The sequence below is a fragment of the Corvus cornix genome, chromosome 4A, assembly GCF_000738735.6.
Source record: "Corvus cornix cornix isolate S_Up_H32 chromosome 4A, ASM73873v5, whole genome shotgun sequence".
NCBI lineage: Eukaryota > Metazoa > Chordata > Aves > Passeriformes > Corvidae > Corvus > Corvus cornix.
The window spans coordinates 5,718,169-5,734,263 of NC_047058.1; the positions used below are offsets into that span (position 1 = coordinate 5,718,169).

Here is a 16,095-nt window from a genome sequence, read left to right on the forward strand (position 1 = left end):
CAAAAAAAAAGTTAAAACTAATGGTGCAGAGTTTGTCCAAGTAAACTTGGGAAACTCCAGTGAGAAGGAGTTTGAGATGTGCCCAGAAGGAGCTGCTGGATACCGAAAGGATTTAATGGATAACTGGATTTTAGTACTTTTCCTGTTAAAAATGGCACTGTCAGAGCTGTGCTGCTGTGCAGTGTGGATGATGGTATTCCAAGAGATTCCCAGGCTAAGAAGACTTGGTGACACCACCTGGGTCAGTCCAACATGACTTCCTCACTGCAGGGCTCTTCCTCTGCATGTGACCTCTGTCCAGGTGACAAATGATGCTGTGGGAAAGCAATTTCATTGACATAACACTTTTCTTGCCTTCTTGAAGCCACAGCTGGCTCAAATTTAAGCAGTTAGCAAGCAGGTAAACTCATAAAAATACATTTTCCCACTTCAGAAGAGCTTGCTTTATTTCCTGGAGAGTCAAGACCATGTACTGATTTCCCGGCATGAAGGCAATACTTCTCGCAGATTTCTTTTTCCCTCTTGCTATTTCCCCTGCACAAAGAGAAAGATTATTTAATATTTTTGTTTGGTTCCTCTATGGTACAGGTGCACATGCCCAAGCACAGTGGGCTTTCCAAATGCCACAGAACAGAGAGCGATGTGCCAGCACAGCACTGAGCAAAGGGGTGAAGAAAGGGAAGTGGCAACCCAGCAACTGCACTCAGCTTCTTAAACAGATTCTGTTTCTCACCATGGGAGCACACTTCTCTGCTCGGCTGCCTCTTGTGCTAGTTAAGCAAAACTTGTCACAGAAAACAAAAATATTTGCCAATTTGGCTTTAGCACAAATCCTATTCTTTGTTCTTTTGCACACATCAAATGTCAGCCTCTTGCACCCCTCTGACAGGAACCTGGCACGAGCACAAAACACACCCAGGTGCATCCTGGCAGGAAAACTATCCTGAGAGGGGAGGTCGTGCTTGCTGGAGAAGAGGGGTTGGGCTTCTCATGTTTGGTATTCACTCATCACACTCCTTTTCATCCTTAGAATAGAAACCTTTATGCAAATACTGGGTTTGGATTCATTTGATTTTAGCCATCTAAAAGGCAGATGTGTAATCTCACTTTTCCAGCTTCTCTCCATCCTCAGGTGGACACGTGCAGATTCTGAAATTTTACAAGTGAAGGAATTACCCCTGCAGGTTCCTTTCCCCCCACCCCCAGCTTAGGGATGCTTTAGACAATGAACTTTGACAAAAAAGCTCCCTAAAATTACGGGTGACGTAGCTGTCCTTGGGTCTTGTGTCTAATTAGAAGCGCAGAGATTTTTTTTCTCCCAATTTGTAATAGGCAAATGTGTATTTATTTATTTGTTTGTGTTCAGCCTGCTGGGTAGATTTACTTTCATTGTAATTAGATTCAGGTACTCACATCAGATGTTCTAAAAAAGAGTAAACACTAAGATTCCTGAATTTTCATTACATCTCTTATATTCAATGAATCATTTATATGCAAATTTACTCAAATTTTACAGCATAAATCTTCAATATTAGTGTTTTTCTAGTCCTTTCTTTGAATTTTAGTGGCATATTTTGAGGGAATTTCAGACAAGCTCTGCCAAAACAGTAATAGGCTTCAATAACTGCCTTTTGTAGACTGAAGTGACAGCTTTGGGGTTGGAAAATTTTATCTTTTCTTAAATATTCAGTAGTTTTACACTGACAAGAAACACATTGTTGAGTCAATAGGCTGAAATCTGATAAAAAGCATTTAAAAACCCAAGTAGATTGAATGCATGCAATCATTGCAGGAGAGTGACTCCAGCTAACAAAAAGGCTCAATCTTACCCTGCCTCATGGTGACAATTTTGCTTTATAGGGAAGGAGCTGTGCAGCACATTATCTGCAGCACATAAGCTGCAAATGTGACCCTTTAGATTATTTTTTCCTGCATTTAAAACGCTTGTTTAGAATTTCAGAGACTTGTTTTCTTTGCCAATTTCCCCCGAATCACTTTTATGAGCCAGTCAGCTCAGTCAGTCTTTACTTCTCAGATGTCAAGGCCTTGCACTACATTTCCTGCATTACCAGGCAGGCACGGTGCTAAATGTCTCTGCTGCAATTAAAACGAACAAACATCAGCTTGGATCTGCCAAGACAGGAAACTCTGACTTTGTGCACACCTCCACAAAGTGATGAATATTTCTAGATTATATATCGTAATTAGTGTGACACCCAGTGCTGGCATTTGTCTCTCATACAGAGATGAGCTTTGAAAACAATGATAATTAAATTTGGAATGTCTGTGTTTATAGGTAGATTGACTATATATCTTTCTTTTTTCATCGAATTTCAGTTTTTAAACCATTCTGCTCCATGCTGGTCTCTCCAGTTCGAATCACTTGAAAGCATTTGCTTTTGCACAGCAACAGCAAGAGCCCCTTTATATTTTCTAGAAATGAGCCTGTAAGATTTCCTGGGGAAAGAGCCTTTTTAAATAGGCCTCAAAGTATTCCAAGTAGGTCTCCTTTGTCATTACAGGCCTTGATTATATTGATTTTAACAGATATTTCTATGCAAACCTAAAATTTCACATATCTATAAAATGCTAATGAACAAAATTAGCATTGCACTGCAGGTCTGCAGACAGCCCAGTGAATCTGTTAGCTGGAAAATTGCTCATTTTTCCTGCTTGCCTGTGTCTTTAGAGGTTTTTTTTCCGAAAGTATTCACCTTTCCCCCCACCTACTCACCCCTCTTATAATCACTTCATTTTTCAGACTGATTTTAACTTCCCTCTGTACACAGAAGCCTGATCTACACAGCAGAGAAGAAAAACCCCGCATCCTTTATAGAACAGCTGACATTTGGAAAGTTTAGACAATCTTTGGGTACAGTCTTTTATCATCTCTGGTAACTAAACAACTACTCAAGCTAAGCACAGGTTAAAAGCGATTTCTCTTCGTTTAATCTCATTATGTTAATCAACTCTTTTACTACATGCACAACAGCTGCAGTGGCAATGAATAACTTCATTTCAGTGCCTTATAAAATGTCCTTTTTTCTTTGCACATCCTACTCATCTGCTCTAGAACACATCACAGCTGGTGGCTTACAGCTGTGGGTTAAAATCTAGTACAGAGCTCCCAGGCACCTCATTTATCTGTCTCCTGGATGGATGTACACAGTAACTTCCCTTTTTATAAACACAGACTTCTCAATCCTAGTGGAGAAAAAGAGTGAGAAGAGGTAGCACCAATTCCACAGTGAAAAGCAGACTGCATGGACTTAAGGACTTTAGCTTCTGCTTTGAATGAAATATGAAGACAGAGCTGTCACATCCTAAACACATCTACTGTTAGAACTTCAGCTGTAAGCATTAAACGAGCACCAACAAAAGACATCTAAATCATGAAAATAGTAAAAATAAAAGTGGAACTATATTACTAGTCTCACTGTAGCTATCAGACATGCCATACTTTCATACTGGAATGTGGATGCAAGGAAGAAGACACAAAGGATACATCTTGGCGGAATACTTAGTTGTGAGTAGAGCCCACAAGTACCTTCTTAAAACACGACTTTCACGACCACTGAAGGCAGGAGAGCTGTTTTCTGTTTGCTGCAGGAAGCACCTTCTTGCTCGTTTCCTTTTCTGCTTGGTACGTGGCACTTCTAAGGAGGAGCAGACTCACTGCTGCTCCAAGGACAGCTCTGCCCTAAGGCCACACCTGGAAAAACCCGAGGAAAAGGCAAGAATGCTAAAAGATCATAGGGGCAGCACATCTCCAGAACTGCCTGCTGCTGGTAAACAAATGTTCTTTGTAAAATAAATCCATGTGCATGTTCTACCAAGCCTTTACCTCAGCCCGAATTATCTAACAGGGGTTGGAGCCCATCCTACAGGTAAGAGGGGTTTTTGGAACACTGCACCAGTGCTGAAGGGCTTTGGTGAAAATATTGCACTTTGTAGGGCTCCCCAGCAAATCCCTGGGATTCAGGAATTTCCACCTTGCCAGAGCAGGGCTCCAGGTGCTGCTCCTGGTGTCTGCAGCGAGGAAAGAAAACAATGGCTCCCAGGGAACACAACTTCTGCAATTCCCCTGCAGCTCTGCACAGTGACACAACTCTGCACTTTTTCAGGTACTACACATTTCTACCTTGCTCTGTTCTTGTTTTCCCAGATCTCTGTGAAATTCCACACTTTCCTTGCCTCCCAAGGTGGCCCTGCAAAACATTGTGAGCTCCATCCAAACCAGGGAAACCTCCAGCTCCAGAAATTTTCATCAATCTTCTTAATTTGGAGGCTGGATATATTAACTAGCCTAGCAACTGATGTGTCAGCAGTTACTGGCAGTAGGGGAATACACTTGTGCACAGTTTTGATGCCAAAATAAGTAATATTTTCCTGCTTGAAAGGGTCCTGCAGACAAGAAAGCTACTCTTGCAAAGCCATAACTACATCAAATAAGATATTATTGCCTTAGTGTCAGGCCAACAAGAGTTGCTCTTTAAATATGGACTAAAATAAGACAGAAAAATGCATAAAATGTTGTTTCATTAGTTCCTCGTTTGATGGTTATTTCTTTATATCACATGCATGGTGAGAGGATAATCCCTTTAGCTCAACAACAACTCATTAACCATGTTCTCTCAATTAGCAATAGCTTATTTTCTAACAAAGCAAACACCATAAACACTCCTGCCTCCAGCTCATAATGATTTTCTATAAGTAAATGTATCAGAGGCACAGTACAAGGAGGGAGCTTGGTACAAAGAGAAGTGACACAGAAATGGAAGATTTTTCTGATCATATAAAGCTCAATTGCTGTACACATTGTGTGTGAATATTTTAATGCTTACCAGAAGCCTGCTACTCAGGTGCATGAAGCAACTGCAAATAAAGTTACATTTTCTTGACTTTCTGGCAGTTTGGGGCTTCCCAGCAAAAGGAAATTTGGAAAGGTGAAAATGGGAGAAAAGCATAGCTGGGGAAATACTTTTAAACAACTTATGCTTCAGAAACCCAAAGAAAACAGTGCAAAGGAGAAAACTGCTTTTGTGGATCTAGTTTATTAATAAGCATTGTAATTAACAAGACAACATGCTGTACAGAAACCTGAAATAGAACTACTGCAAATTTACTGGACTTTAAATGCTGCTGGACTGTAGCATATGATGTCCAGCTGCATTACTTGTAGTGGGGTTAGGGCTGTTTCAATACACAGACATACACTGCTCACTCTCAGATCCTGTAGTATGCCATAGAGCAGGGAGATTTCCCAGAAATACAAACTCAAATATTTACAAGAAATCGTCAATCTCTTTCTTCACTAGGGATAACATAAGTTATACACAATTTTCCTATGTATACCAAATAAAATCTTTGCCTTCAACTTTACTTTGTGTCTGCACAAACCAATTCCTTCCCGTTTATTTACCCAGCTAAATGAGGGTAGCAAGCTGCAGTGTGATCATTTAATTGCTTATCATTGATTAAGGGTCGGTATTAAACCTGCAAAAGGAAAACATGAGAAATCAAATAAAACCAAGCCTAAATTTTCCAACTTTAAAGACTTTGTCAGCTTGACTCAAACGACCTTGAGCTCCTCAGCCATTACCAATGGAAACGTTTAGGTGTCTGCCTTTGGCTCGACCATGTGGGAAGCAGGGGGGCAGTGGTGGTTTGGGCTGATGGAGTTCCCTGTGGACCACAGCTTGGTCAGGATACAACAGAGCCAAGTTTCCCTTCTCTGACAAAAATCCCCAGCAGATCCAGGCGCACCAGGGTCAAGGATGCAAAGGGACTGCTCTGCTCCAGCCAGAGTCCTGGCTGGGCTCAACACCACAGAACCGATGCTGTGTCGAGCTGCCTCGTGCTAACTTTCATAAATCCTCAGGCCCTATTAGCACGGGCTCATTGCCATGCTAATTAGCTAAATGACCTGCATCTGGCCAGCTCCCGGCCCGGGGAGAGCAGGTGCTCTGCAGTCTCTGTCTGGCCAGGCAGACAGGCCTAATTATTCTTTAGAATTAAGTTACACTTCAGAATACAGCACAGCTCAGGAAAACAAAGAAACAGCATCTTTTACTTCAAACATTTTGACTCGATTCTTTCTTTTAACTGTTTTTTTGGGTTTTTTTTCATTTGTTTGTTTTTTATTTTAGCAGTGACTGCTTTACAATACGGAAATAATCCTTTTTGCCAGTGCTACCCATAACTTTGATGCTCAGGAGTGCAACAAGCATGAGTTAGAGGGGGAAATAATCTAGACTAGACTGTGTGACACATCACTTTGAAGGCAAAGGTTTTCCTTTATTGTTACACCGTATGGAACAAATCTAATCATGTAACTAGCATTTTACTGTATATTGTATATAGAATTGTTTTCTCCACAAATCCACACAAGTAAGATAAAATAAGTTAAATGACTAAAAAATAAAAAAAAAATTACACAAAAATATACAGTCTATGTACTAGATAAATTATTTATATATATGGCAAGATGTGTAACGAGTCTCTAGTAACATCATTCCTCTGGATACTGACATGCTACTCAGAAATGTCGCCTCAAAGGTGTATTTTTATATATTATATACATAATATATAAAAACGAGGTAACAATTTATCTCCTGATACAATGTGTATTTACAATTAATTGTTCTGCATCTTGTTGACTGAATTTTAGAATATCAAACACATTTTCATGGATATAATGTTTAATATTTCTTATATCAGACTCATCTTTATAATGCATTTTGTTTAAGTATTTTTTTATTGTTGTTTGGTTTGGGTGTTTTGTTGGGTTTTTGTTTATTTGTTTTCAAGGGAAGGGGGATGGGTAAGTGCTTCTCCACCTTAGGGGAAAAAAACTAAAGGAGCCCCTAAACATTTAAATAAAGCAAAGTTTGTTGGGGTTTTTTCCCCTACCAGTGAAAAAACCCCACCAATTCTGGATCCTTCACTTTTTCCTATAAAATATAAAAATCCTAATATTGTAGAAATTTATTCCTTGCCAGAAAATTTCAGCAACAATTTTCATCCCCAAAAGAACTGTTGCAGGCAAAATAAAAAAAAAAAAAAGGAGAGTTCTCCAATGGAGACGCCAATTCCTTAAACATTGGGTATAGCAGTGCTCTGTAATAAAAACTAAAGACCTCTGCTTACAATAGGAAGGCATTACTGTCAGCATTATTCTCAATTTGCACAATTAGGATGTTTGGTAAATCTGTGTAAACTACAGATAAGCTTAGTTTTTGCATATCCCTGAAAAGAACTGCCGAATTCTCTCCTCGTGATGCCTCCAAAGCAAACAACAAAGGGCTTTGTATACATTAGGTATGAATTAATTTGTCAACTTTTTAATTGTCCTGGAATTAGAAATGAGATGTCTCAGCAATTGTGTGTCAGTACCCAAAGGATTATAATTTTTTTTCCAGGATTTACATGCAACTGGAAGCCAATGTGCCACATCTTTTCTAAACGTTATTGAAAACTACTTAAAAAAACAAAAGAAAGCAAAAGAAGTACATCATTAGATAATCTGATGTCCATTAATCAAACCCTATCAGTAGGTTAAAAGTGAAGTTTGTTTTTTTTTTTTTTTTTTTTATTTTGCACATAAAATCTAAATGTGGTTGGAATAGATTTACAGTGGGGACAGCAATATATAAAGCTACTTATACCTGCTGGGCACATAAGAGAAGCTCTTTTAGCATTCATTGGAAACCCTCAACAACTTGAACTTCTGTAAATTTTACAAGCAGCTAATATTACAGCATTTTTACACACAGTTTTGTTTATAAATTACAGATTTAAGTTACATTATGAAGCCTACATAGAGTTCTACCCATAGGAAATATTCACACACTGTTTTTCCCTCCATACAACTTCGATTGTCTCACTTAATGTAGCAATAAAACAAAAAAGGTTTGCATTTTCTTAAAGGAAAAAAATTCTTGGCATGTACATACTGCAAATGATGAAATGGCTAAAGACCAACAAAGTATGAGAAGGAAATACTAGAAGGAAAATACGTTTTTTTCATCTAAGAAAGGAATCTCCTTTCCATCCACTGTGGAATTTACCAAGAGAATATATTCTCCAGCACACAGAACACTGAAAAAAATCCTTCCTCTTTAAAGAGAATCACCTTGAGACTTTCTCAAATAATATGATTAATTTGTGTTTATATTTATCCAACTTCCATTACCTAGATCCTTCTTTCTTTGCTGAGCACTATCAGTCATTCTCTAACAACTAATCCACAATGACAAGTACTTCTTAATCTCACAGGTTTGTGATGAAGTAACTAATATTATAGTTAAACTTTTACTGAATACTTACAAGAGGTGAATATAGCTGTAAAAAAAGCCGTACACATCACTATAATATTCTTTAAAACACCGGTAGCTTGCAGCCACGACATCACATCAGCCAAAAAAACTACCCCACTTCCTACTGTTTTCAGCAGTGCCCATGTAATTTTCAACTAACAGGAACAGTAGCCAAAGCAAGCTCTGCAAGATGAAAAAAAAACTAAAGAGAAATAGACTTATGGCTTGAAAAACATAATAAGTAGAATATTGTTCCTTCAATTATTATAGAAAGGAAAATCTTGGAAATTAAAAAAATTGAGTTGTTTATTATTTTTTTCCAGTTTTGATCTTGCATATCCTCTTATTGTCGTGTTGTTTATTTCACACAGAAAAGCCTAGTTGAGATCTTTCTATTTCATCTATCGCATTCTTTCAGAGAATAAATACCTATACATTGAGCCAATAAAAATTAAAATAAAAATCAGTTGTCACATACATTTTCCTTCTTAATTATATAAAAGATAAATTTTGGTGGGAAGATATACCATCCTTCTAAAGAAGTGGATTTTAGGATCTTATTAATTCTATTATGTCAAGTAATCAAACGAGAATTGCTCACTTGATCTCTAATGCTAAGCAAATGGAAGATGAAATCTATGAATATGCTATAAATTATAACAACAAAGAAAAATTTGAGTAAGCTATTTTTAGACTGCAATATTCCCCAAACCGTACTAAGGAATTGCCTTCAAAGGGAGGAAGAACTGCTGGCAGATACTTGCACTACACGGCCCATGTAAGAAAATGAACATGATTTTGTTTTCCTTCTGATTGTTTCTGGGTTGTGGGTTCTCTTCCCCATTTTCTGGATTTTACCAAGAACTATGGTAAACACCTTTCAACCAGGTAATAAGGATTTAGATTTTCTGTTTCAGATTTAGGATTCTATATACACAAATATTCACAAGCCTAACAAGTTTGTACGCGCCCGAGCAACGGCGTTAGGCCGTGACTATACACAGTCACTCTTAAAGCCTCGAATTAGGGATTTGTCAGCTACGCATCTACAGCTGGTGCTCGTGTATAAACGTGGTGTTGCTCCCAGGCCCCGGTGCCTGGTGGGACGCGGCGAAGCTTGCCAGAGGAATGACCTTGACGGGATCCTCGCTGGCGCAATGTCTTTCGCAGGTGTTGTAGAACTGGGGCCTGGGCCCCCCCTGGCCTTTGTCACTGTCATCCTTTGGCAGGGGCCTCCCAAGAGTGTGCCGTCCCTCAGGTCTGGCTCCTCGGCCCCAGCCTTGCTGGAAGCCAAACGATGGCAAAGAGGTGTTGGGCTGCTGGAACTGCGTCAGAGCCGGCGGCATCCAGCAGTTGTCGGAGTGGCCGAGGATCAGACACTCCTGCGTGCAGTTTTCAGAGGCTTCGGCCAGAGCTTTCTGCAGATTCACTTCGATAGCTGGGAGGATGGAAAAAGACAAGACATTTGTCAGAGTTTTGAGGACAGATGCACAGAGGGAATCAAGGTCAACAAAGCGATCGCCACCCTACAGTGATGGCCACAGCTTGGGAAGAAAAGACTTCCAGGTTTAGAGCTTCAGTGAAGGTTCAGATGTTGGGGCCCATAGTGTTGTCACAGTTCACCTTTAAGGAGCTGTTGATACCACCATTTCAGCTCTATAACAAGCCCTGCTACACGCCATTTCCTAGAATCATACAATGGCTCAGGTTGGAAAACACTTCTACGATCAGAGAGTTAAACCATTAACCCAGCACCACCCTGTTCACCACTAAACGACATCCCCAAGACCCACGTCCACCCGCCTTTCGAACTCTTCCAGGGATGGTGAATCCACCACCTCCCTGAGCAGCCTGCTCCAATGCTTGATGACCCCTTCAGTGAAGAAATTTTTTTCCTAATGTCCAATCTAATCCTCCTCTGGCATAACTTGACCATGTCCTCTGGACCAGACACTTACCTAAAATAACATTTTCACTTTTGGAAACTGTTATTGCTGTAATACAGCTAAAAACTTTATAATAATTTAATGCCATTGCTCTAGATATTTGCATAGAACTACTTGGAAAAAAAAAAAACCAAATTCTTATTTTTTTAATGTTCTCTTAAAACTGGATTTTTTAATTGTTTTGCTTTGCTTAAGGCAAAAAACCCTAAATTGGGCACTAGCCAAAGATGGTCCATTGGCTTCAAAGATGCACTCAAGAGCTATAACAATGAAAGAGCATAACAGGTATTTTAAAGATAATTGATTTCTCCATGCATTCGATACTGGCAATCTTGAAAAATCAAAGGGTAGTAGCAAAAGAAGATGTAACCTCTACAGTTTGCTAGTAGTCGAACCAGATTGCTTCAGTAGATGCAAGGTTTGTGCCCTTGAAAAAAGATTATAGAAAGTTTAATTTGTTCAAAGGCAAAGCAAACTACTAAATCTGAAAGATGTTAATTTGTAATACATAAATATTCTTGATCTGTTTCATTTAAAATATGGCTTTACCATGGTAGGTAAATTAAAAATTAATGGAATTAAATTTCCACAAATGATTCCTTGAAATAGTTTTAATATTACAAGTGTTAATTTTATATTCTCTTCCTGTGTACCTAGTTATACATCAGAAAAGCAGAAGAATATCTGATTGGATATTTTGTGTTTTCTTCACAAAACTTCCCAATGAAAGATACATACGTGTTTTTAATATCTGTCTTAATGAAAATAGCATTTAAAATTGGATTCTGGCTCATAAGCACTGGAGAAGGAATGCCACTAAAATTACTTATAGCAATGAGAGTGCCGAGTAGGAGCCTCCCACCCTCTGAGCTTTATGTTTAAACAGATGCTGCATTTCTATTTTAACAAATACTTTGCATGTTGAAATCTGGGTAAAGCTGCAGAGCACAAACACTTACTTCCATGTTACATCTCAATACAAAGCAATTAAGTTTTTCCTTCAGGCATTGAAATACATAATGTTGCTGTCCAAAACAGGATACTTTTTTTTTTTTTTTTTGAAATCTACCATGTTTAAGAAGACAACTTGTTATATCATGAATGCTCTATTCTTGATTATTTCTCCTTCAGAATGCTGTGCATGTCAGTTAGAGCAGTGATTGTTTATAAAAGTTACTTTTGCGTATTACTGCCATTCCAACATGCCCTCAGTCATTTTGCCTGAGTATTTTTCAGTTTAATCCTGACAAAGCTTTGGCACCTTGCTGTTGAAATACTAATCCAGTTTTGATGGGCAGTAGGAGACATAAATATGGAACTAATTCAGTGGAGGCAATAGTTACTGCAAAAAAAAAAAAGTTTCTTTCTACCAGTAGATTAGTCTAATCTTTCTGTGTCCTACTATCTGCTATCAGAGACATAAATTTAAGTATATACAAGTCTTTTAAGCTCTTTAATTATCCAGGTTTGCTTCTATTCTGATGAAGGCAATTCACTGAAATCAGGTACAACATTGACAGAGTATTGAGTTATCCCCATTTTATAGAGAACTGATCTTTTTCACATTAATTAAAAAAACCTCTTAAAATGCTGTTAATTCAGTCAAACTGTAAAATACACAATTATTTATTTGGAAATAATACTTATTTGTTTTGAGCTCTTCACAGCAAGCGGTTGCAACACTTCTATGGACCATTTCTCTCAAACCACAGTCAGAGAGTACACAAAGCTAAAACCTCAAAAGGAAGCATTTGACAATAAAAAAAATAACATTTAGCATTGGCCAAGGCAACTGTGGAAGAGAAAAGGTCACATATAAAACAGTCTCCATACCATTTTAAAGACCAGGACAGTAATTTTGTGCCATGTGTTGCCAGATTACCAGGAGACTTGGAATATGTTACCATGTTGAGAATAAGAGTATTGTTAAAATTTCAGTCTTTCTTATTCTGTTAATAAAGAGATATTTTAATCTGAGTTTTAGTTTTATTAAAAAAAAAAAAAAACAACAAAGAAACACCACAAAACAAAAGGAAAAAAAACCAAAACAAGAATGAAAACCCCAAAGCTTTAGAACTATCCTGGACACAATCATAAAATATGACTACAAATTATTTTGGTGTTAGGTTGGGATTTTTTTAAAAAACGTCTGCCAATGCAGGATTATTTAGAAGAAGCATCTTTTGTAGAAATCATAAACTTTCTTTCAATCTTTTTAAAATATTGTTGTCAGAGTATGCTTTTCATCAGTGCTTATGGTTAATACCAGGTAAAATATATGGTTTTCCTTTGAAAAAACCTTTTTCTAAGTCAAACAAACAAACAACTTTCCCCACCCCTAAAACAATGACTCTTGGAAAATAATCCAAACTAGAACAGGCTGTAGGAAACTTTCTGCATGAATATTCACTGAGCATTATCTTTTTTTTTATCTGCTCTTCCAGGCCATGAAATATATCTCCTTTTTGTCAGTCTAACTCATTCTCTATTTTCCTAACATATCATTCCAGCCACACTTGTGGGAGAGTGTGAAGTTCAGTGTTCAAGTGGCTGTCTATCAGAGGCTCTGCAAGTTGACCACAGCACCTTCTGGCTGCTACTCTTTAAGCTTCCTTCTATTTTGTTTCTTTGCAAGTCACTCTAAATGTGGGTGACAATCAAATTTTCTGAGCCTTTCTCTCTCGTTCCAAAGTAGTAATGCAGGTGATTATTCTGCATAGTCTGAGAAGTAATCAGGGGTAGGAAACACCTCTGAGACCTGCCTCTACCAATCAAGGAAAAGAAAGTTCTGGTTGTCTCTGGATATTTTCAGAAGAAATGATGGCTCTAACAAGTGAAATTCAGTGTCTACTACCATCTTCTCACATAAGACATGACAGGTTTATAAATGGAAATAAGAGTGCATATTCCCCACATATGATGAATAAACAGTACGTTCCATTGAACTCTTAGCAGTCTATCTAACTTCTTACTTCACTCAGTTATAAACCCCAATTTTAGATTTTTTTTTCCACACTACATGAAGGCTCTTCAAACATGACATACAAATGATATGAAAGAGAATTTTTAATTCATTTAATTAATAGATCACACATGTGAGTTCACCACTTCATTTAATAGATCACACATGCTCACATGAGCATGCACATGTGAGTTCACCACTTTGATTTGAACTCCAGGTTGTATTAGGAATGAAATTGTTTTTTTTTTTTTAAATTGTATGCAGAACTAAGAACATTTTTAAAGAAAGTGTCTGGCAGCTCTTAATAAATGTTTAGACCAGAACTGTCAAATATAACTAAAAGCACAATAGTTAAAAGATTTTCTTCATTGTTCCACAGTCTTATCATTTATAGGTCAAAGCAGTTTTCAAGTAAAAATATTTACCTTCAAGAAAATGTGGAATTTCAGCCCTGCCAGAAAGCTATCCTTCAATCAAAACAGCTACAAAAAATACCTTTTCCCCCCTTGTTTGTTTTGACCAGACTTCCTATGGCAATAAAGTCGGTGTGGGATTTTAGAGATAGTAAATAAAAATGTTGGTTATCCACTGTGCTTTTTGGAGATGAAAACTGAAGAGCTCTACAGTGCTACTCAGTCTACAACACATGTAGCACAGTACTTTGGCATTTCCAGCCTAATATCATGTTCCAGTTTTAAGACTGTTTCTCACAGAAAATTTGCAAAGGGAAACAGGTTGTTGGCATGAGTATGTTATCAGCAGTCTCAGAATGTTGAAAAGTTAGAATTATGAAATCATTTTGGTTGGAAAAAACTTATTAAGATCATTGAAGCACATCCCTAGTGTACAGACAACACACTTTCTTTTCTACCCCTCCACTCCAGCCTCAAAAGAGAGATGTACTACTGAAAGAACATCGAGAGGGCTGGTTCTTTCCTCACTCTGCCATAAAAGTCATCACTTGCACCATGGAATACAGAGATTAGGCTGGAAAGGACTTTTGGTCTAACCTTCTGCTCATATCTGGAGATCTTGGTTGAAGAAGAAGAGAACAGCTTTTCCAAAAGGCAAAGCTTTCAGAATTTTACATATCACTTAAAAGAAAACACCCAAATTCCTGTGTTGAAAGGAAGATGTGCTTCTCTAGGGGTTGGACAATCAAGAACAGGAGATCCTGGAGAAGCCTTAAAACATCTCCACCGTTATCCAAATGTGTAGCAATGATCAAAAGACATTTGTAAATGTATTCATTAGCAAAGTACTCAGATTTATTAGAAGTTCAAAAACCACCCGACTGCAACTATATCAATGCAAGTTTAGGGGCTTAGAAATTGTGCAAAGAAAATTTCCAAACCAATTTTAAAAAGTAAGAAAAAACCTTAAACGACAGAATATAGAGTGCTTGAATTTTAAAGCCATGTAGCTGAAGACTTAATGAAAAGCCAGTTTTGAATTTGACACATTTTGGATGCAAACCATCCAGTGTTACATTTAGAGCACTCTTGTTTCATAATAAAGCAAGCAACAATTAGCAAGCAATTAAGCAAATTGCCCGTAATTATGCCATTGCTGAGCTATTTTTCATATTTTCACAACACAGCACATATATGAATACATGGCTCGCAGTGCCAACACTGTTCTGTCAGCATCCAGAAGTGCCTCTCGTTTACTGAAGCGTTTCATTTTAAGCAGCTCCCAGCGCACCTCCAGCACTCTCTGCTCAGCAGGAACCCACCAGAGTGATGGAGATGACAACCCCACACTCCTCATCTCAGCCAATAGTTCCTAAGGAATGGGTCATGCCCACCCCACCACGTTTTGCCCATGTGTATTTACTAAATGTGGTACTAAATCTAAGCAGGAATTCAAGCATAATGTGAGGAAATTATCGCCTGGAATTACCCTGGTGACCAAAAGTGGCCACTTGAGTAACATCATTTAGAGGTCTCCACCATATGAGGAGAACAGAAATGACATTAACAATAAAAAAGGGAGGGAGGAATAGTAGTTAGTGTAAACTGGGTTACTTTAATAAGGTCAGGAGGAAGAAGCTTGAATGTAGAAACCCTAAATGAGTGCTGCTATAATATACTCTAGCTTTTTGGTTTAATAATAAAATGCCTTTGGGAGGAGTTTCCTATGAATATTTTATTTCCTGTATACGTCTCAATAAATTAAAACCTAAAAGAGTTACTTAAATTCTAGCCTTGGAACCTTTTTATTCAAAGCACAAGTAGGACACCCCACTTTCTTTAATTTTCAGCTGTGTGTACAGAGCTTGCTTTGCTTGTGAGAAATCAGAGGAAGACTGATCCTCCAGATGTTCTGACTGAGGATATCAACATGCATGAGGGAAATCACGTTTTCCTGTGCTACCTAGGCTTGCCAGATTGTGCTGGGTAGCTTGCAAGAATCAGCTCTGCTCCCATTCCAGGGAACACAGTTTACATCCTAACGGCCATGGTTTTAATTTGAATTTAATCAAAAAAATACTTCTCATAAAATCCAAATGATAGGATGAGGTATGAGGATTTTGCACCTGGATTCAACAAGTCAAGCAAACATTATCAAAGATGACCAAGGAAAGCTGAGGAGGTCTCCATTTCCTGGGAGACAGGAAACGGAGGAAGTGTCAGGGCAAGAGAGTCAGCCTACGGTAATTCCTGTCTCATTAACCACACTTGTGAAGTAAATCTTTCCCTCGCAAACAACAGCCATACAAACAAAGCACATTAATCTTTCATTTGGTTATCTCATTGTTTTTCTGACTAGAACTTCAATCTTGTATTAATCATAACCAAGAAATGGTCTAAAGGCAATGCTCCTGTAAAAAGTTCAGCTCCAATAATTACTGTTTTACACAGGAAGA

At 38.0% G+C, this 16,095-nt stretch overlaps 1 protein-coding gene across 2 annotated transcripts in view; it reads right to left on the minus strand.

Annotated features, from left to right (window-relative positions):
• Positions 1-5,035: 5,035 nt before the first annotated feature.
• Positions 5,036-16,095, minus strand: part of PCDH11X (protocadherin 11 X-linked) — a 438,889-nt gene continuing 427,829 nt past the window's right edge. For both annotated transcript variants that reach the window (XM_010402754.3, XM_010402753.3), the window contains one exon: positions 5,036-9,756. In XM_010402754.3, coding sequence (XP_010401056.1) covers positions 9,365-9,756 — 392 coding nt within the window. In that variant the 3' untranslated portion in view covers positions 5,036-9,364. The remainder of the gene's footprint in view (positions 9,757-16,095) is intronic.